Here is a 22,605-nt window from a genome sequence, read left to right as displayed (position 1 = left end):
AACGCTTTAGGCTTTGTGGGCCACACAGTCTCTGTCACAATTCAACTCTATTAGGGCATGGAAAGTGACATGGAAAACATGAGACAGGCCAGAATTAGCATGTCAATAATATGCCAACTCTTGTCTTAAGAGTCCTCTAGTAGTAATTAATGATTCTTTAAATTTCCCTGTTCAAAGAACTATTAATATTATAGTTTCTGTCTCCTGACTCGGCCCCTGACTGACTGATCTGCCTTGCCACTGACATGTAGTCATTTCCCCCACTCCATGCCATATTTTTCTCTGGATATTTATCTGACGTTCTCCCCTGCATCCAATAATAACCCTCAGTTACATAAATGTCCATGTGGAAAATTCACAGCATCTTCAAGCCCAATAATGTACCCTATCAGAATCTTACCTACAATATCATATTGATCACAATCTGCGTTGCTGCCAGCTCTCACACCCTCATTCTGACAAAACCTGTTCTTTGAGCTCAGAGACTTCTCTGCTTCTTCTACCAGGCAGCTGAGCACTTCGAAAGAAAATCTCACAATCATACAGATTCAGCAGTCTCCAATTTTAGCAGGAACCTGCATGCCACTAAACATTCCTTTTACCTGCTCTTGGTCAGCTCTTTTGCATTCCCCTTAGAATATGAAGCCTAACCATTCATTACTCCTTGCCTCAGAATCCCTACTGCAACCCTAACTTCATCTTATTAAAATCAATTAACATCTTATCTCTAAAAAACTAAGGTGAAGAGCATTTAAAACCGCTGTAACTCCCTGACCTCTCTTACCGCGTACCCAGGAGAAATTAAAACATATAACCACACAAAGCCTTACACGTGGATGCTTATAGCAGCATTATTTATAATAACCAAAAACTGTGAATAGTCCAAATGTCATTATTTGGTGACCAAATAAACAAAAAGTGTTATATCCATACAATCAAACTATTCAGCAATTTTTAAAAAGGGACAAACTATGGATACATCCTACAACTTATATACTACAACATGGACAGAGCTTAAAATCAGTATGGTATGCAAAAGAAATCAGATATAAAAGATTACATAGGGTGTGATTCCATTTACATGAAATATTAAAGGCAAATCTATCGAGACAGGAACCGGGTCAGTAGCTGTTTAGAGCTGGGGCTGGGAATGTGGAGTGACTGCAAAGTAGCACTTGGAAACTTTTTTCTTTTTTTTTTAACATGGAAACTTTTGAGTAATGAAAAGGTTCTGAAACTGGATTGTGGTCAAAATACAACTCTATGCATTTACTAAAAGAATCACTGAATTGTATACTTCCAATGGGTAAATTTTATGGTATTTCAGTAAAGCTATAAAAAAATAGGAGTAAATATGATAGAGTCTCTATTGTAGATAAGATGATCAGTGAAGAGCTCTCTGATGAGACATTTGCGCACAAACCTTAATGAACTGAAAAGGTAAGGCACGCAAGTCACCTAGGGGAAGAACATGAAAAGCAGGGGAAACAAGCACCAGAGTCCCAGTTGGGAAGCACACCTGCAGGTCAAAGGAGAAAAGGGGTAGGAAGCCAGGCCAGAGAGGTAATGGGTCAGAATGCAGAGGGCCTTAACGCCACGATTAGGACTTTGAATTTTACTGATAGTAAACAGAATTTTGAGCAAAAGGATAGCATGACAGCATTTTTTTAAAGAGTTTATAAATTGTATTAATCTTTTCAAAGAACCTTCTTTTGGCTTTGATTTTCTTCTAATTTACATTGGCTTTTTTCTGCTTATTTTCATTTTTTTAAAGAAAGCTTTCATTCTGGAATAATTTTAGAGTTACAGAAAAGTTGCAAAACTAGTATGAAGAGTTCCCATGTAACATTAAAGGAAGCTTGGTTGAGTAACTTCTTACATAACCATGTTACATGTGTCAAAACTAAGACATTAACACTGGTACGTTACTATTAACTAAACTGCAGACTTTGTTCAGATTTCACTAGTTTTCCCACTAATTTCCTTTTCTTCTTCCAGAATACAATCCAGGACACCACAATGCATTTAGTAACTTATTTTTTAAAGGTCATTTTGATTGCCTGCAGAAGACAGACTATATAAAGACAAGGGTAGAAGCTGAGAGACCAGTAAGGAAATACTGTAACTGAGTAGGACTGTGGCTTTCGTAGTGATAAAAAGTGGTCACATTCTCGATGTATTTTCAAGGGAGAGCTGACAGGAATTAGACTGAATGTGGGATGTGAAAGATCTTTTTCTTGAGAAATCAGATATGACTTCAAGGTTTTGGCCTGAGCAACTGAAAGGACACAGTTGCCATTTATTAAGAAGGGGAATTGTGATGAATAGATATGAAGGGTAGTATATTTAAAAATTCAGCTTTTTATATCTTAAATTTGAAATATCAAGTAATAGATATTTGAATTTGGAGTTGAGGTTAAGTCTGGAGATATAAATTGCAGAGTCATCAGCAGATGTAAGGTATTGAAAGACATGAGATTAAGTGATATCACCTAGGATGTGACTATAGAGAGAAGAGGTCCAAGAAGAGAGCACTGGGGCATCCTAATGTCCAGAGGTCTGGAAGAAAAGGGATCAGGAGGAAGCCACCAGATAAAGTGAAAAGTAGAACCAAGAAGGTGATACCCCAGAGACCATGTGAGTGTTTCAAGAAAGAAACAATCAACTCTATCAAACATCACAGAAAAATTGAGAAAATAGACTAAGAACTTATTACTAGAAACATGACCATGGAAGTCCTTCATGATCTTCTTAAGTACAGTTTCATGGAAGTGTTGAGATTGAAAGCCTGACTGGAATGCATTCATAAGAGGAAGTTGAAGCTGCAAAAACAGATTAACTTTCAAGAGTTCTGCTGCAAGGAGAATAGGGAACTGGTGTGTTTGCTGCAGGGAAATGTGTCTTTTTGTTTTATTTAAAATGGGAGATATAACCAGGGTTCAGTCCTTGAACACTTTTTCTCTACCTGCAATGATTTTCTTGGTGATCTCATTCAATCTTATGACTGAAAAAGATATATTCTATATTCTAATGATTCCCAAGATTATTATGTCTAGCCAGACCTCCTCCATTAAATTCCAGATTCATATCCAACTGCCTACTCAACATCACTATTTGGATGAATAATGTCATTTCAAACATAGCGTCCAAAATTTAGTACCAGATCTTACCCCCAAACCTGCTCCTCTCAGTTTTCCACATCTCATTAAAAGTCAACTCCAGATTTCCAAATACTCAGGTAGAAAATCTTAGAGTTACGCTTAACTTTTCTCTCCCTTTCCCCTCTCTTGCTCTCCATCTCTCCTCCTGTCTTTCTCCACGGTCAATCTATTGGTAAATCATCCTAGCATTAATTTCAAAATACGCGGTGTGATCAAACAATACAGTGAATGTTTAAATTTTAAAAAATTATTACAGTAAAAGACACATTGCCATTAATTCCCCTCAAAATATATCCCCTCGCTTCGAACACACTTATCCCATCGTTCTTGCCACTTTCTGAAGCAGTTCTGGAAGTCCTCTTTCGTGACTGTCTTTAGTTGCGCTGTCGTGGCTGCCTCGATGTCCTGAATCATTTTGACTTTGGAGAAGAGCCAGAAGTTGCATGGTGCCAGATCGGAGAATAAGATGAATGAGGACACACTGTAATGTTTTTATTTGACAGAAATTGCCATACACCAGAAGCGATATGTGACACGGAGCGTTGTCATGATGGAGGATGATTTACTACATACTTTAAAATATACCTCTCAACTGTAGCTCATACCTGACTGACTGTGCCAAACAAGTTGAAACTTGTCACACACAGTTTACTAAGGCTTCCCTGCCTTTCCATTGGATGGCACTTGGCAGCAGAATTCACTGTATTTTTTGATCACAAAGGAAAGACTCCGTGTCACACAACGCTTCTGGTACTGCAATTTCTGTCAAATAAAAACATTACGGTGTGTCCTCATCCACCTTATTCACTGGATGTGGCACCATGCGACTTCTGGCTCTTCACCAAAGTCAAAATGATTCAGGACATCGAGGCAGCCATGACAGTGCAACTAAAGACACTCACAAAAGAGGACTTCCAGAACTGCTTCAGAAAGTGGCAAGAACGATGGGATAAGTGTGTTCAAAGCGAGGGGGAGTATTTTGAGAAAGATTAATGGCAGTGTGCCTTTTACTGTAATAAATTTTCTTAAAATTTAAGCATTTACTCTATTTTTTAATCACACTACGTACACCACAGAATTCAACCCCTTTTCACCACTTCTACTGTAACCATCCTGGTCCAAGCCATCATCATCTCTCCTGTTGCTAGCAAAGCATCTTAATTGATTTGTTTCTACTCTTGTCCCCTCCCTCATTTTATTCTAGCTACAAAGATCTAGTGGACCTTAAATATACCGCGCACACTCCTCCCCCCCAGATAACCAGATAGCTTCTTGCTTTCCTCCTCTAGTTCTTTACCCAAAATCATCTTCTCAATGAGGCCTTCTCTGACTGCCTTATTTAAAACTGCAATATCACCCTCCTCCTTTATTTTTCTCTGTAACTCTTATTACCTGATAGCACATATAGTTTGCTAGTGTATTTTATTGCCTGTTTCTTCCAACTAGAAGTTAAACTCTCTAAGGACAGGGATTACAGTTTCTTGTGTTTACTGCCGAATCCTTATCACCTAAAACAGGGCGTTGTAGTGAGGAGATACTCAGTAAAAATTTATTGAATAAATGAAGATGTTTATATGCTGATAAGAATGTACTGCCAGGTAGAAATATGGAAGTCATCCTACACTGTTTCTTTGCTCATATCTCATTACCTGTCAAAATCTTACCAATTTCATCTCCTAAACATTGTCTATCAGTTCCCTCCTTTTTAACTTTCATCACACTCATTATCTTTCACTTACTTCCTAAGTAATCTCCTTGAAACCAATCCTGCCAACCCTAAATATAACCTCCACAGTATGGCCAGAGTGATTTCACATTTCAGGACTACCCATGTCACGGACCCCATCCCATTTCCTACCCTTAGCTAAAAACACTTTAAATGGCTAGAGCAGGGATCAGCAAACTTCTTCTGTAAAATAGCAAATAGTAAATATGTTTGGTTTTGTAGCACATACAGTTTCTGTCCCAACTATTCAACTCTAGGATGAGCACAAATGCAATCATAGAAAACATATAAACTAATGGGTGTGGTTGTGTTCCCAAAACATTTCATTTACAAGAATAGAAAGTGGACCGGATATGGCCCCCTGATCTTAAGGATAAAGTAAAACTCCTTAATATGTATTATAAAATGGTAACTTACATCTGGCTATCTCCAACGGCATCTCCCACCCTTCAACTTCACACTTCATATTCTTCGTACTCGTACACTTCTAAGTGCATATATACTTCCAATATATGTATCACACCTGTGTGCTTCTGCTCACATGTCCTCCCAACTATCTTCTTCTAGCTAACTCATACTATTTAGGATGTGACTCCGGCAACATCCCCCTTGGAAGGCCTTCCTGGAATCTTCAAATTGGGGAAAGTGCTCTTCTTCAATTTCCTCACAAAACCCCAGTCCATACCTATATAGTACATTTACTATTCCATACTGAAATTTTATTTAAATCTCCTATCACTAGTTTTAAGTTCCTGGTTGGAGGGGACTAGGTCATTCATTTTCATAACTCCAACACCTAGCATATAGTAAGCATTCAAGAAATGCTTCTGAATTGACTGGAGGTTCCTCTTAGTAACAAAGTTGAAGTGAGCATAGACATCTTGGCTAAGCATTATTGAGAAATTTTGTTAATAAGAAGTTGGGTCAGAAAACAAGTCATCAAACATTGACATCAAGAATATAATATAATATAAATAATCCATCTAAAATACTTAGTCTGATGACAACACTAATATTTAAAAGAGAACAGAGACAACATTCTTTAAGTCATCATGCCAAAATGTGAATTAAGACTTACTTCGATTCGAAGAGCCAGCTCCACCTGGTTGTGATAAGAATTTAAAAGTTCTTCGACAGGATGTCTGAAATAAAGACAGTGATTGTGGCTGAAGGATACTGTATACAAAAATGATTGTTTTATTCACCAAAATAAATGTATTCACATCCTAAAGTTTATGAAGTTTGAAAACCTGCAATGAATACTTTAGATGCCACACCTTGTTATGACTTCTTTATAAGGTTTTTCTACTTGATGCAGGTGTTTGTTTAAATCCACAGGAGTTTCATCATCTTCTGCCTAAACAAACATATACACAAATGTTTACGAAAAAATCAAATCCACTCTTTGGTCTTTCTATTGACAAGTTACCTATAGTTAAGGGTATGATAAATTCTTAAAACCAAAGTGATTTGAATTACCATGTGACCCAGCAATCCCTGTCCTGGGTATCTACCCCAAAAATCTGAAAACATTTATTCATAAAGACATACCTGCTGCAATGTTCACTGCAGCTTTATTTACAGTGGCCAAGACATGGAAACAACCAAAACGTCCTTCAATAGATGAATGGATAAAGAAGTTGTGGTATAGATACACAATGGAATACTATCTGGCCATAAGATAAAATAGTACCGTTTGTGACAACATGGATGGAGCTTGAGATTATAATGCTAATAAGCGAAATAAGTCAGACAGAAAAAGTAGAGAACCGTATGATTTCAATGATATGTGGTATATAAAATTGAAAACAACAAAAGAACAAAACAAACAAATGAAGAAACAAAAACTCATAGACATAGACAATAGTTTAGTGGTTACCAGAAGGTAAGGGGGGTGGATCTAGAAGAGGGTAAACAGAGTCCAATATATGGTGATGGAAGGAGAACTGATTCTGGGTGGTGAACACATAATGTGAGGTATACATGATGTATTACAGAATTGTACACCTGAAATCTATGTAACTTCACTAACACTTATCACCCCAATAAACTTTAATTAAAAAAAACCAAAAACTGAAGTGATTTTTCAGAACCGAGACTAACATTATCAGAATTAAGTATTATTTGTAATTGACTCAGAAGAAAAGTGAATCAATATTCTGAAAGGATTTGTTTCTTTAAATGGAAAATCATGAATGCTTTTAAGTCTAGCTTCTGATAGATAAATAACTCCCAAAGAAAAAACTCCTTCTGTTCTATATAGAGAATACAAAGCTAAAAATACTTTTAAAGATGGCTGACAGCCAAATGAAGGTGGGGTGGGAACCAGATAGGGAAGAGATTGTTTAAATGGCTGCATTTTTTTCTAATGATAATCAAGTTTCCTTCCACCTTAACCTCAATAAACAAAATATTGGTCTCTTCTACCATAAGTGCACACTATGCAAATACACTAAAGACCATCAACCCTTAAGAAACTGAAAAGAGAAGTTACTAATGATTGCTAAAATGTACTTTTGAATTTTGTGAAATAGTTTTCACCCAGTTGAAATAAATTCTAACATATGAGCAAAACCTAAGAAAATAAAAGAAAAAGTAGAAATAACTGATATTTTCCCACCCAAAAGTTTTCCTGCATGCTATTTTGCTTTAAACTCAAAAGAAAGTATTGTACTTTTAAAATACAGAATTAGTTTTCATTTGGTGAAAAATAATATATTTTTCTCAATGTGGTACAAAGGTTAATGTAGATGCTTTATTTCCCCAAAACCATATTTAGTACTCAAAATCCTTCCTTTTTCCTCATTTGTCCTTGACTGACCCTGATGTTTTCACACTTGTGTAAAAACTATTACAAATCAAGTTTCTAATTCTTCCACTTTGATTTTCAAATAGGCCTCCAGCTCTGAGTAGCATGCTACCTAAACCTGCATGATTGAAAACCTACCCTATCCATCCACTGAAGACTCCCATTGAGGTAGGGAATTCATCTCTTCCAGTCCAACCCAGAAATCTTGGCAAATGTACAAATTGCAAATTAGCTAATTAGCAGAATTATTTAGATCTAAGGAAATGCAATTCAGTTATAAGACAAACACTTACTGTTCGGGCCAGATTTTGGCACATTGCGCTGAAGGTCAAAAGTTGTAGTTTAATCTCTGTGTCCCATTTTCGACAGTTTTGAATATGTTCATGACTTCCAAGGCAATGATTACTGTTAAAATATATTAATTATTCATCAGTATTATTCTCTTCAAACTAAAAATTACAGAGGTGAGAGTAAAATATACATTGTATCTGCATCAGAAATTGAAGAGAATGGTAAAATACAGATAGTATTTTAACCAAATGTGAGTGTTTAAGTACAGGAATAATTCTATATGAGAGGAATCAAAGCAAAAAAGAAAGAAGATGAAGGAGAAAATAAGAAAAATAGGGACAGGACATTTCTAGTAGACTGAGAGACTAAATCTATAAGTAAACTAAAAGCTAGATGCAATAATTACCCGGTTCAGAAAGAGTCATATAATGATTATCTCCAGTAACTAAAAAGGAAATGACAGCTGACTACTGTGTATAAAGTAATAGTACATGCTGCAAAAGGAAAATACAGTCTATAATGATGTGACTATTGATCCTTTGCAAAAAGAAAAGCTACTAAATTCACTTATCACTTACCAATTGCCCACCACTCTTCCCGTCTGAGACTATAAACTTCTTAAGGGAAATACCATGTCTTAATTACCTCTGAAATCCCTCCACTGTCTTAGACATGAGTTCTTAGACAAAGTACATCTCAATACAAGTTTACTAATACAATGAATCAATTCAGTAGGATTCAGTATTTTGGGATTACAAATATAACTTGAATATTGTCTAATTTAAGTTATTAAAAATGAAATTTCAAAAGATGTTGCTCAATAGTTAAATGAATGCACTTACTTCTGCAGCACTTCCTCTTGACCACAGACTTTCAGAACATAGCTGCCAACATCTACTTGATTCAAGTCATCATGCACCCAGCAAAGGGCTTGCATAATAATGATTTCCACAGTAGAACTCACTGTAAAAGAGTTAGCCATCATTTTCATTTTGTTCATTTAACTCTAAGTACACATTTATCCAGATTGTATTTCTTATAATCTAAGACAGCACTATACAACTGAAACATAATGCAGGTCACATGTATAATTTAAAATTTTCTAGTAGCCACAATGAAGAAAGTAAAAAGAAACAAGTGAAGCTAATTTTAATGTTTTATTTCACCTAATAGATCTAAAATACCATTTCAATATATAACCAGTATCTAAAAATTACTGAGGCGATATCTTACATTCTCTTTTCAAACTAAGTCTTTGAAATCCAGTGTCTATTTTTATACTCGTGGCACATCTTAATCTATATTAGCCACATATCAAGTGCTTAGTAGCCACATGTGGCTAATGGTTATTGTATTAGACAGGGAAGATTTAAGCTAAGAAAGCCATCTTCCAATTGCAGACGCCTCCAAAAAGGATGACATTTAGCAGTACCTAGAAAACAATGATTTAAAACAAATTATAAGGAAAAAGAATCACGATTTTAAATGTTTGCCTGGTAAATTTTCCAATGAAGAATAAAAATCTAGCAAGTAGGAAGTGCTGTTCAATTACCATTCTTTTAAAAACTAAGGTAACCTTTAAAGGGACCTATTTCTATACTTTGAGTTCCTATGTTCAATTTAGAAGACACTGACTACACTCAAACTTCATGAAAATTAACAACATGGCAGAAAAGGCCATAAAATCTCTATCTAATACAATGGCTACATTTCTAAATAGTCAAATGTATGGCAACATTTATCATTTGAACATACAAACCATTTGTACCATAATATGATTACATTTCTTAACAGAGATGTACATTATAAACGTGTACATTTATGAAGCAAATATGCATTCAAAGTATTTTTTTAAAACAATCAGATTTTGATGTAGCAAATCAAAATTTGATACAAATTAAAACATCTGCTAGCAATGGGTAAGCACTGATATTCATGCTTATGAGGCTGACTGACTTTTTTTCCCTTCCATTTTAATTCTTATTGTACTTAGATTTAAACAATTCCAGAAACCAAATGTAAGGTATATTTAAAAAGAATAACTCTTCCTTTATAAACTAAAAGAATGATTTTTACAGTTGGCTAATATTTTGGTTCAGATTTATATTTTTCTAAAACGGCCTTGAAAAGTGCAAAACTACAAAAAAGTATCCAAATATTGGACATATTCCAAATCATAACCATTAAAGAAAAAAATGGCAGTTTTAAAGCCAAAGCATTGAGGAAATATAGAATCTTATTCCATTGTTGGAATCTCATTAGTAAAATATACATTGTGAAAAGCAATAAACTATGAAAGAAGATAAAGGTAGTTTTTAAAACTGTAACAAAAAATTTCCTACACACTTGGGGGTACATCTCTAAAAACGATACCCACACATCACATTTGGAAGGAAGACTTAGAACCAAAGGAGAATTATCTTCTACTTCGAGCTTAGCAAGATAACTGGAATTTCAATTTCATTAACAGCTCTTTATAAACAAGCGTTTTTCTTGCCATAAAATGAAAAAAGAAAATAAACAATTGGACTTTCTACCTAATTAACTATTTATTAGCCTTTTTATCTAATGCTTTGGGGTTTTGGCCCAGAGCCACTGATTAACAAAAGTACTCAGTATTTTTCAGAGAAATATGTATAGTAGTGATAAAAGTAAACTGTCTTCCCACTAGTCCTAACCAGAAAACTATCTTATAAAATGCCAGGTTTTTTAAAAGGATAACTAATGAATGGTAAGTATTTTACCACATACATACACAATTTTCTTAACAGAATAATAATAACAAAGTCGGTTTATGAAGAGAATGCTACTAACATTTTAAACATTTTCTCCCTAATCAGAGCAAAACAAGACAGTTGGGGAATACAAACCTACCATCGCATGTAAAAGTAACTGGTAGTTGAAATCCTTCAATTTCAATGGAGACCTTCACACTAGCATTTTCTCCACATACATTTCTTTGTACTGTGACTGGACTTAACAAATAGCCTGGATTTGTGCAGTGATTGGTGTATGGAAAGTTGGTCTTCAATCTGTTCACAAGAAAGAAGAATTTAAATTCTTTTTTTTTAAGCTGCTTTTGAGAGTCTTGAACAAGGCTTTTTTGCATGCTTACAGCCATTCAGTTCTGTGCCTTTGTCCAATTCTAGAGCAGCTCATGAGAACTGCAATGAATAGACCCCTGTCAAAACTCCAAATACCAGCATTTGCCTTTTAAATAAAAAGAATCCAAGGCAAGAGATTAAGCACTGCCAGGATATCTTTGGTAACATTATCAACATTGGCCAAGCATACACTGGATACATGGTATTAAATGAGGTTCTCTGCTTCAGATTCTTTTGCTACACAGTATAATTACACAAAATGGTACATTTTTAATGAATCACTGATAATGTAGGCAATTTAGCTCTAAATTATAATTGCCAGAGGAATAAAAAGCTTGTTGTCTTTCACAAACCTTTCTTTCTCAGATCCGTTTTCCCTACACATTGTTTCTGCTTGTTAGACAATGATTAAAAAACCAAACAAACAAACAAACATAGACAACGGGTTTTTACAGGGCTAGGTGGCCTTTATTCCCTTAAAATGATTTCTCAAATTTAGGGAATGGTAAGAACTGCCTGTGAAGGTATTCATAGGTATTCAGAGCCTCAATATAGTTTAAATTTAAATATGTGAGCATGGTGTATGGCTCATCTCCAGTTAGTAATTCTGCTATGGGAAGACAAAGGAGGATTTGATGCCTTCTTTAGACTTGTAAGCTTCCTTTAACTTTTTTTCTGAAGGTTAGAAGTCAAGTCCCAGTCTTCCCATCTGCTTTCCATAGAGCTATAAATGGAAAATATGCTGGGAGTACTGTCAATTTGCTTCTGCAGAGATTAAAATAATCAAGCCATAGGAATAGAATGAAATAGATTGAGTTGATAGAAAGAAAGGTTCTGGAGGGGCAGCAAGTTTGTCAGTTTGTGACCCGTCTCTAGAGCCAGGATTTAAACCTGAGTTTCTACCCTGATTTGACTACTTACCAGCTGTGTCACCTTAGGCAAGTCTTGCTGCTTCAGTTTCCTCTTCTGTAAACTGGGGATACTAATACTACTACTACTAACCTCATAGGGTTGTTATGAGAATTACGTGAATTAAGTAATAAAAGCACTCAGAACAGGGCCTAGTACCTGATAAGTGCTATAAGTATTTTGTCAAATGAATGAAAAGTGAACGAACAAATCTGGTTTCTGCACTGTAAACTTAAGTGCCACAAAGGATCTAATATTAAAAAGAAATGTAAATAAAAAAAAGTAATAAGTAATAAACTTAAATTGATATTGGAAATGCATCTTTAGATGTGGACACATTATCTTCAGATATTTGACTGCTACAAAGCTTACCACTCTGCAAAACAATGGCAAGATCTTCATAGGACCCAGCCTAAGATTCATATTGTTTTTCACATACTTGGTATTCTTGTTTTCTACAGTATGAAACAGACGCTCACAGAATATCATATAATTAACCAATATGTGAAATGGTAGAGAATTTTTGTCTACATCCAAATAAGGCTTCAATTTTCAGAAATCTTCAAGGATGATGAAAGTCAAATTCCTGATACCGTGTTTCCCTGAAAATAACACCTACCCGGACCATCAGCTCTAATGCATCTTTTGGTGCAAAAATTAATGTAAGACCTGGTTTTATTTTACTATCATATAAGACCCAGTCTTATGGTATAATATAATGTAATATAATATAATATAATATAATACAATATAATATAATAAAATAATATAATTTCGGGTCTTATATTAATTTTTGCTCCAAAAGACGCATTAAAGCTAATGGCCCGGCTATGTTTTATTTTCGGGGAAACAGGGTAGCTCAGAAAACAAAAATTTTAGACAAAAATTCCAATGACTAAAAATTGCATGCAATGAACTTGACTTTTTTGGCGGGAAATCATTTCCTTTTCACTATTCACTTTCAATATAACAGACCAGATAAAGTACTTTTATGGACACTATGCCAACAGTATGACGTTCTTCAGTGATTACCTATATAGAGTATTTTTAACTGTTTCATTTTCTCTCTAACATTTCTATTTCCCTATTGCAACCAAAGAAACAGCTTTGTTTGCTTAATGTGGCTCTATAGTTTAGGAAATTTAATATCTCTAGGCATACATTAAAGTCCTTTACAGTTTATTTTCCTACTGTGTGCTCAATCAACAGATAGAGCCAAATCATGAAAAATCAGAAGAGAGATAAAATTGAGGGTTTTAAAAGTGAAGAGATAAAAATGAGGATTTTTATTGAATTAGCACTACTTTATAGAAAAGTATAGAGACAGCATTGTTTAAAATAAAATTTTACAGATAAAGTCCTTGAAAACATATAGGGAGGCCCGGGGGTCAAAACACTATTGTAGGATATAGATATTAGATATGAAACATATATGAAGAAAAGAAATAGAAGGTCATTCAGGATGACAAGCCTAGAGTGTAGTTTCTCATCTTAGGGAAACCACAAATGCAGCAGCAAAAACTTCTACTGATATCTCACACTCCTTTAAGAATTTTCTGTGAACCAATAACTAGTCGATATAGCAAGCTTTATCAATTTACAATGAGTGTGAAAAGAAAACAAGAAAAAACCAGAAAAATACAGTTAATAGTGTCCTGAATCAAAGTATAAAAGAGCTTTAAATGAAAGAGATGTTTGAGATCAATAATCCAACTCCCTAATTTAATAGAAGCAAAAAAACAAGGCCTAGAACTGGCACTAAATTCCAAGTCTGTTATACAGTAATCTTAACTGTAAACAATTATTATCCTGACAGTCTTATACTAATTTCACAGCTGAATTTAAACGATTAAATGAATCATGTTAGGAGATTTCAAAAACTAAAGAATTGGCTAAGAGTATAAGTGCTTGTTTTTAAAATGCATTGCAGATATGAACATATTGGAAAAAATTGAAAGAGCCATTAATTTTTTCAAGGACACTTCCTGACCCCAACCTCCAACGTCAAAGGAGAACAAGAGAAGTTCCTCGAACAGCTTCAAAAACACCTCTACTTCCTACTGCTCTGAAATATTTGTTGCATACTCTCCTGAAAAAAATAAAATTTCAAAAAGAACTCATTCTCTCTTTAGTTCATCTGGGATTTCACATTACGTAAGCCATTGTGTGTGTGTGTGTGTGTGTGTGTGTCTGTGTGTGTGTATGTGTGTGTGTGTGTGTCTGTGTGTAAATAAAAATAACCATTTTAGCTTATTGGCAGTTTTTGTAAATAACTCAAAGATTCAAATGGGGGGAAAAGGCAGATCAGAGAGCATAATTTCTCAAATGCAACAGTCACTCAACAGTCAAAAAGAAAGCATACAGGGCTTGTTGGGGGAGAAAATTAAAGAAACTAGATGAACACATAACAGATTATTTCTAAACCATTAAGGTAAAAAGATTATTTCCAAATTGTTAACCACACATACATAATGGTATAATGGCATAAAGGCATAGGTAATTTTTAATACAGGTAATTTGCATGCTAAGTCATCTAAATGTCTATTTTAAATGCCTACTGAAAAACATTAGTTTTAAAAATTCAGTTAAGAGTAACCTTTGCAGGAAGAAAAAGTAGCTCTACAGATGGTTTTCTTCCTTTTCCCCCCTAAGATATTCTGCAGAAAAGAAATGCTGATTAAAAGGTAACATAAAGCAAAACAGTTTTAATGAAATATTACCAGTAGTTTAGAAAATCTAGTTAAATGATATGGGAACCCCAAACTCTGCTTTGCTTAAAGCAGACCACACTGGGACAAATACAGGATTGAGAATAAACTCCCCAGTGATCTATTTTCTCTTTTTTTGATAACATATCTTATCTCCTCAGACACAATGTATGTGTTTATCCTCCGGTGAATTTTTTTCTATCTGGAGCTGGCTGAAGACTCCTTTTGTCTGCCTCTCCTTTAAGAATATCAGAATGTGAAGTCTAAGCTATCAGTAGCTATATTCCCTGCTTCAAAACCCCATCAGCAGTAGAAAAAAATGAAGCCAACATGCATGGAGGAAGGGTAGGGGGAGAAAAGGGAGAAAGTAGAGGATAGGAAGTGGGAAAGGAAGAGTCCAAAGGGAGGAGGGCTCGATTACAGTGCATGAATTCCTGGAAATGGCTGTCACTGAGCTCTGTCCCATCCTTCCTCTTTCTGCTATATGGGTTTGTGAACCAATGCATACCCCTTCTTGATTTAAGATAGGTTAAGATGGGTTTCTAACACTCACAACAAAAGTCTGAGTAATATGGTGATAGAATGGAAAGAAAACACGGAGAACCCTGGCTGTGTTCAGTTTTTCCTTCTAAATGCTAAGAAATGTAACAAGAAGACAGATTCAACTGTAGTTTGTGTTAATGTGCTAGTTAACTGTCTGTCTTAAAATGTTAAGCCACAAGGAGAAAATAATTTAAAATTTTAGAATTATTACCAAAGCTAATTTTCAAGTTTTTTTTTTTTTTAAGTTTATTGGGGTGACAATTGTTAGTAAAGTTACATAGATTTCAGGTTCACGTTAAGTATTTAAGTGAGCATTTAATAAAAATCTTTATAAAGAAAAATTCCTTACTTTGTAATGGATTGACAAAAAGCTGCCACTTCTTCATTCTGTACTTCAATTTCTTGTAGAAGAGAACTCCCAATTGGCAAACTACTGGTCCCCTTTGGGTCTTTCTGTAATCAAAAGAAGTGTTTTTATTTAAAAGTATAAGATCCCCAAAATTCTAAATAGCAGCACAGCATAAACACATTTTTACAAAAATATGATAAAATAATTTACATCAGTAACAAAGTTTTAAATTATGGACTCCTATCTCTAAAAGTAATGCTGACTAAGCCTTATTTTAAAGTTCATTGGTTTTCACTTGCTCAAAAGTAGAAATAAGCAACTCTTTGTATTGGTCAATAAGAATGGAATGCTAAAGATGTTTCCATTCAAAACTTTCCTGAAACTAATGCTAAGTTAACAGCTGAATGAAATTAAGGGAGTATCCTGTATTTTAAGAAAATGAAGAGATCAAGTCCATTTGGGACTCCTCTAATAAGCCAGGAAGTCTACATACCGTGTTTTCCTGAAAAAAAGACCAGGTCTTATATTAATTTTTGGTCCAAAAGACGCATTAGGGCTTATGTTCAGGGGATGTCATCCTGAAAAATCATGCTAGGGCTTATTTTCCAGTTAAGTCTTATTTTCAAGGAAACACGGTATTTAACTTGGGCTTCATGTTCCAAGAAAGCAGCTGGTTCTTTATGTAAAAGAATGAGTTTTAGGAGTTAGTGGGCATTTTGTAATATGTTAATAAACTTATATAAACAATCTGACAGTCCTTCAAAAGTTAATTTATATCTGATCTAAATTTGTGTGCAACATTTAGGAAATAAATTCACCACCCAAGCATAGCCAAATAGCAGTCTTTTTAGAGGTATTTTGGTTACTACATAAAAATAACTTAATTTGGCACAAATTTCAAATGTAAATCTCAATTAAAATTAGAATTGGAACACTCTCAATTCAAAATTAAGTGAACCAGAACACAGTATATAAATTTCAAGAGTTTTAATGGATTTCAATGACCATGGAATACAAGATTATGAATTTTCTTCTTTTAAAATGTGGCAGAGCCCTTTCTGCTAGACTGTGATATGTACACTTGGGGAAGAAAAAAAGCAAAAACCCAAGTCTTGAGTTCTAGAAAAATCACAACTAAAAATAACAGAGCTTATAGGTAAAACAGAGTTAAGGCAGATTTCTCAAAATCAATGTAACTTTATAATCAAAGCCCTAACTAAAATAATAAGACCCAATAAAAATACTGGCATAGTTCAATCTCCACTCGAATTTGCACCTAGCATTATGGACTTGGAACCTTAAACCTGGAGCTCCTGTTTCCTCGTTTGTGCTATGGAAGTCTGAAGGCATTGCTTGTAGGTGGCCAATTTCAATAAACTTAAAAGTGTTATCCAAGATATAGACTTCTTGAACAAAATTCTTAATGGAAAGGAAAATGTCTTCACAGCTTCTTTGTACTAAACTGCTTCACCAGAGTACTTAAAACTGTGGAATATGAAACCATTCTTTTTTTCTTTTTTAAAGATTTTATTGGGGAAGGGGAACAGGACTTTATTGGGGAACAGTGTGTACTTCCAGGACTTTTTATTTTTTTTCCAAGTCAAGTTGTCCTTTCGATCTTAGTTGTGGAGGGAGCAGCTCAGCTCCAGGTCCAGTTGCCCCGTTCTCCAACCGAGCCATCCGGGAGGTAGCTCAGCTCAAGGTGGCAGTTCAGCTCAAGGTGCCGTGTTCAATCTTAGTTGCAGGGTGTGGAGCCCACCATCCCTTGTGGGACTCGAGGAATTGAACCAGCAACCTCGTGGTTGAGAGCCCACTGGCCCATGTGGGAATTGAACCAGCAGCCTTAGGAGTTAGGAGCACGGAGCTCCAACTGCCTGAGCCACCGGGTCGGCCCCTATGAAAACATTCTTGAAGCCACTCACACAACCACCGTTTTCACTAAATAAGAACACTTCTGCAGGACTTTTCAGCGTCTTTCTTACTATTTTTTTATATTACTAATGTTCTCTTTAATTGTGAGAAAGTTTGTTCTTGATTGCTTTAAAATGTTAATATGCTGGTAAAGATTGTTTGAACTAATGCTACTTCCCTATTTTTTAAAAGTTTTCATTTATTTTTATTATTTTTAATTGAAGTTTATTGGGGTGACAATTGTTGGTAAAGTTACATAGATTTCAGGTGTACATTTCTATAATACATCACCTATATATCACATTGTGTGTTTGCCACCCAGAGTCAGTTCTCCTTCCATCACCATATATTTGATCCCCTTTACCCTCATCTACCACCCCCCTCCCTCCCTTACCCTCTGGTAACCACCGAACTATTGTCTGTGTCTATAAGCTTTTGTTTTTTCATTTGTTTGTCATGTTCTTTTGTTGTTACTTCCCTATTATACTGACATCAATCTCATACTTACCAATTACATCAGTTAATTTGTGTTACAGAAACAAGCACAGTGGCAAATACATCATACTACCCTAAAATTGGGATTCGATGTTTCTAACACATCTTCTGGTATGACACTCCAAGTTCGTCACAGTCTAATCCAATCATGCTTCCCAGAGCTTCCCAAATGATTTCTATGTTCCAGTTAGCTTGAATCATATCCTGTTCCTATAAAACACAAATTGAGCTACCTGGCCTCTGAAACTTTATCTGTCTTCACTGCCTTCCTTCTAAACTGCCCTCACAACACAAGTGAAAAAAAATATATTAAAATTTTAATAGATTTAACGCCCAACGGAATATCACTTCATCTATCATGCCTTTTATGATTACTCACTACGAAGCAATTCTTACCTCCTACTGTGTTTCCCCGAAAATAAGACCGAGTCTTATATTAAGTTTTGCTCTAAAAGACGCATTAGGGCTTATGTTCAGGGGATATCACCCTGAAAAATCATGCTAGGGCTTATTTTCCGGTTAGGTCTTATTTTCAGGGAAACATGGTAGCACTTCTAAACATTTAGTCTGAACCAAACACTATATCATTACATCTTGTTGTAAAAGCTCCTTAGAGATAAGAATCAAATTTTATTGAATTTTATATTTTTGTAGAGCTTTATACCCAGTTCAGAAGGCACTCAACCACTGGTTCAATTTTTGGATGTTTGCTCTCTCTAAAAACAAGTTAAAATTCACTTATATACTCGTATAACCAATGAATTTGCCGTAAGAATCAAAACATTGAAAAACTATAAGGCACTATGTAATTCCTTCAATAATCTCCTAAAAAAATAGCAGTAATTTTCATTAATCTATTGATCTATAAGATAATCTTTTTCTAATTATGAGTATTATTAAAAATAATATCTACATTACAGTGAAATACCACCTCATACACAGGATGGCTACTATTAAAAAAAAACAAAAAACAAATGTTGAGAGGATGTGAAGACACCGGAAGCCTTATACACTGTTGGTAGTGATGTAAAATTCTCCAGCCACGGAAATGGTGGTTCCTCAAACAATTAAAAATAGAACTGTCATATGACCTATCAATTTCACCTTTTGGGTATATACCCAGCAGGTCTCAAAGAGATATTAGTACACCCGTGTTCACAGCAGCATTATTCACAAACAACAGCTAAAATGTGGAAGCAACCCAAGTGTCTATCAACAGATGAACAGATAAGCAAAATGAGATAGATACAATGGAATATTATTTAGCCTTAAAAAGGAAGTTCTGCAATATGCTACAACACGGATGGACATTATGCTAAGTGAAATAAGTCAGTCACAAAAAGACAAACACTGTATGATTCCACTTATATGAGGTACTGAGAGAATTCAAAATCATAAAGACAGAAAGTACAATGGTGGTTGCCAGGGGCTTGGGGGAAGGAAGAACGGGAAGTTGTTGCTTAACGGGTATACTTGCAGTTTTACAAGATGAAGAGAGTTATGGGGGAGGATATGGTGATGGCTGTACAACAATGTGAATGTGTTTAATATCATTCCACTGAACTGTACACTTAAAAGTGGCTAAGAAGTGTATTTTACAATAGAAAAATATCTAGCAATTACTGAACATTTATTACGCGTCAGGCTCTGCTGTAAGAAATTTACAGGTAGGTATGTATGTACTATTTATTTCTAACAAAGCCCTAGTAGGTAGGTTTTATACTATTATTATCCCCATTTTATAGAATAAAAAATGATGCACAGAGAATTAACTCACACACGGGTCACACAACTAATGTAATCAGAGGTAGGATTTCAACCCAGGCAGCCTCGCTTCAGAATCACACACTTAATCAACTATGCCATTCTACCTCTAAAAAAGTCTCCAAAAAAGCCTTAAAAACGTCAAGAGAAAAACATGTGACCTTTGCAGAAGTAATACTATAGAAAACCTGTATTTTTGCTTGACCCAATAATCATCTTTCCTTCTTTAACTGTTTTTCATGTTTTACTTATTAACAGATTTTGAATGTCCTTAGTGACATTTCTAGATCTTTTTAACCAAAATGTATTTTTCATAGTGCCTTTCATGAATTAGGTTCTTCCTTTCAAGCAGGTTAAAAGTTTCAATCGACAGTGACAAAAATAGATTATAATAACTAATACTCTATTCATACATTAAGGTAATAATAGAATCTGGTAAATTAACCCAAATGTTCTGTCCACAACGTGAAAAACAGCTGGGCTGCCAATGATTTCATCTCATATATTAGCATTTGATTTTTTTCCCTTCTTTCTAAAACAAAAAAAAAACCATTTTAACTTTACACCTAGTCCCTCAACACTTGACCCCTATCCCTCTCTCAAACTCCACTCAAACAACCAAAACATCAAATTATCTTTTTTCCATTGATCTTGTACATACTTTATATGCACTCAAGGCTTTCTGTTTTGCACTGCCGTTATATGCACACACATCTTGTCTCCCCCTTATAACCCAAGTTCTTTAAGGGTGGGGTCTGCAAATGATTAATATGTGTAACTCTCATACTGTATACGCTCAAATATTTTTCAATGAATGGAAGTGACAAATGAAAATCAATACTGAAAAAACTGCTAATGCCATTATCCAATATATGGAACAAAGCAGAGATTTGTTGCAGAAGATACTGAATTCTCTAGTAAATAAACATATTGGGTTTGGAAATCCATGCAGCTATTTGGTCATTATCTAGAAATACTGTATTCCAAAAATTCCAGTCCAGAGCTGAACACCTAGGTTTGGGGAACATCCGATTTCTGCAATTTTCTACAGGGAAATTCTCTGCTAATTACTGTCAGCATCCATCAGGATCACTGAGAGAGCAGTATCCCAGCCAACGGGGTTTTGGGTCCAAACTCCATCAATAGGAGACAGTCTCTTTAGCAGGCTGAGGGACACAATAAGGGGCTGCCTTCACTAGGCATCAAGCTGGGACATCTCTTTACATTTATATATATGTGTGTATGTCTGTGTGTATATATATATATATATATACTACTTATATATAGTACATACACACACAGACATACACACATATAGATTTATTTTAAGAAATCAGATCATGTGATTATGGAGGGTGACAAGTCTCAAGATATGCAGTTGGCAAGCTGGATACCCAAGAGAGCCGATGGTGGAGTTCCAGTCTGAATCAGTCAGACGCAAGACCCAGGAAGAGCCGACATTTCAGTTTGAGTCTGACGGCAAAAAAAAACATCTTCCAGTTCTAAGGCAGTCAGGCAGGAGGAGGATCACCTCACTGGCCGTAGGGTCAGCCATTCTGTTCTATTCAGGCCTTCAACTGATTGGACAGGCCCATCCATATTACGCAGGATAATGTGCCTTTATGCAGGCTACTGATTTAAATATTAATCTCATCCAGAAACACCCTACAGACACACCCAGAATAATGTTTGACTAAAGGTCTCAGCACCCAGTCAAGTTGACACATAAAACTAAGCATCATGTCAAATACATGGTGATGGAAGGAGAACCGACTCTGGGTGGTGAACTCATGATACAATATATAGATGATGTATTGTAGACTTGTATACTTGAAACCTATGTAGTTTTGTTGACCACTGTCACCCCAATAAATTTTAATTAAAAAAAAATTAAGCATCATAGCATCTCAGCCACAAAGAGCCAAACAGTTACACTGCTACAAGAGTCTAGACCAGTGGCTTTCAAGTTCTGTACTCTGGAGCCTAAAGAATAAAGCACCGAACAAGAGAGAACAGGTAAGAGATATTAAAGACAACCAAGAGCGAAACTTTGGGGGAATGCCTATGTTTAGAAGCTAAACAAAGGAAAAGGAGTCAAAGATCACAGGAGGGACACTAGGAAGGAGATTTAACCAGGGCAACAGAAGAGAAGTTTCAAAAAAAAAAAAAAAAAAAAAGGATGTAGTCAATTGCTGCAAATGAAGCAAACTGGGCTGGACAGTGAATAGGGTCACTAGATTGGCAATTAGTATTCATGTTCCCAGAAGTAAGTTCTGCAACATGGTGAGAACAATGGAGGACAGTAAGAGCCTGGAAAGGCAGTGAGTGAAAACTCCTTTTTAAAGAATAATGGTAGAAAATACTTTGGGGAGACATGAATAAGAAAAGAGGTGAAAGAATTAAGTTTTGGAAAAGGGGAGGGATATTTCTTCCCTCAAACCAGAAAGGGTAAATCTAAGGTGGACAAGTACGTATAAAGGATGGCCTTGACTTCAGCATTAAAAAAAAAAAAAAAAAGGTAGCAAAGTCATCTACTAGACGGCAGTGAAAAGGGTAGATTACGGGTTTAAGGAAAGCGATAAAGATTTTAAATAATTCACAAAAACTTATCAATACATCTCTGTAAAGCAGTTATAAGAATATGAAAGCCTACACAAGTCCAAGGTTCATGCCATTATCCCAGAAATTAGATGGCACACAACCAAGTTTTCAATAAATTTACTTTAAGCATTAAATACACACACACACACACACACACACACACACACACACACACACACACCAGTTACTATTCAGAACAAAGTTGGTTACTACTTTATTTGAAATTTTTAAAAA

General features: G+C 35.2%; 1 protein-coding gene across 2 annotated transcripts in view; it reads right to left on the bottom strand.

Annotated features, from left to right (window-relative positions):
* Positions 1 to 22,605, bottom strand: part of PIK3C2A (phosphatidylinositol-4-phosphate 3-kinase catalytic subunit type 2 alpha) — a 93,618-nt gene that overhangs the window by 38,940 nt on the left and 32,073 nt on the right. For both annotated transcript variants that reach the window (XM_081064376.1, XM_081064377.1), the window contains exons 3-8: positions 15,601 to 15,704; positions 10,862 to 11,019; positions 8,830 to 8,950; positions 7,990 to 8,101; positions 6,165 to 6,244; positions 5,966 to 6,029 (exon numbers count right to left, since the gene is read on the bottom strand). In XM_081064376.1, the coding sequence (XP_080920502.1) occupies positions 5,966 to 6,029; positions 6,165 to 6,244; positions 7,990 to 8,101; positions 8,830 to 8,950; positions 10,862 to 11,019; positions 15,601 to 15,704 (639 nt within the window). The remainder of the gene's footprint in view (positions 1 to 5,965; positions 6,030 to 6,164; positions 6,245 to 7,989; positions 8,102 to 8,829; positions 8,951 to 10,861; positions 11,020 to 15,600; positions 15,705 to 22,605) is intronic.

The sequence above is a fragment of the Rhinolophus hipposideros genome (assembly GCF_964194185.1).
Source record: "Rhinolophus hipposideros genome assembly, chromosome: 10".
Taxonomy (NCBI): domain Eukaryota; kingdom Metazoa; phylum Chordata; class Mammalia; order Chiroptera; family Rhinolophidae; genus Rhinolophus; species Rhinolophus hipposideros.
The sequence above is the reverse complement of the archived record's forward strand: the minus strand, read 5'-3'. Positions and strand labels throughout refer to the sequence as shown.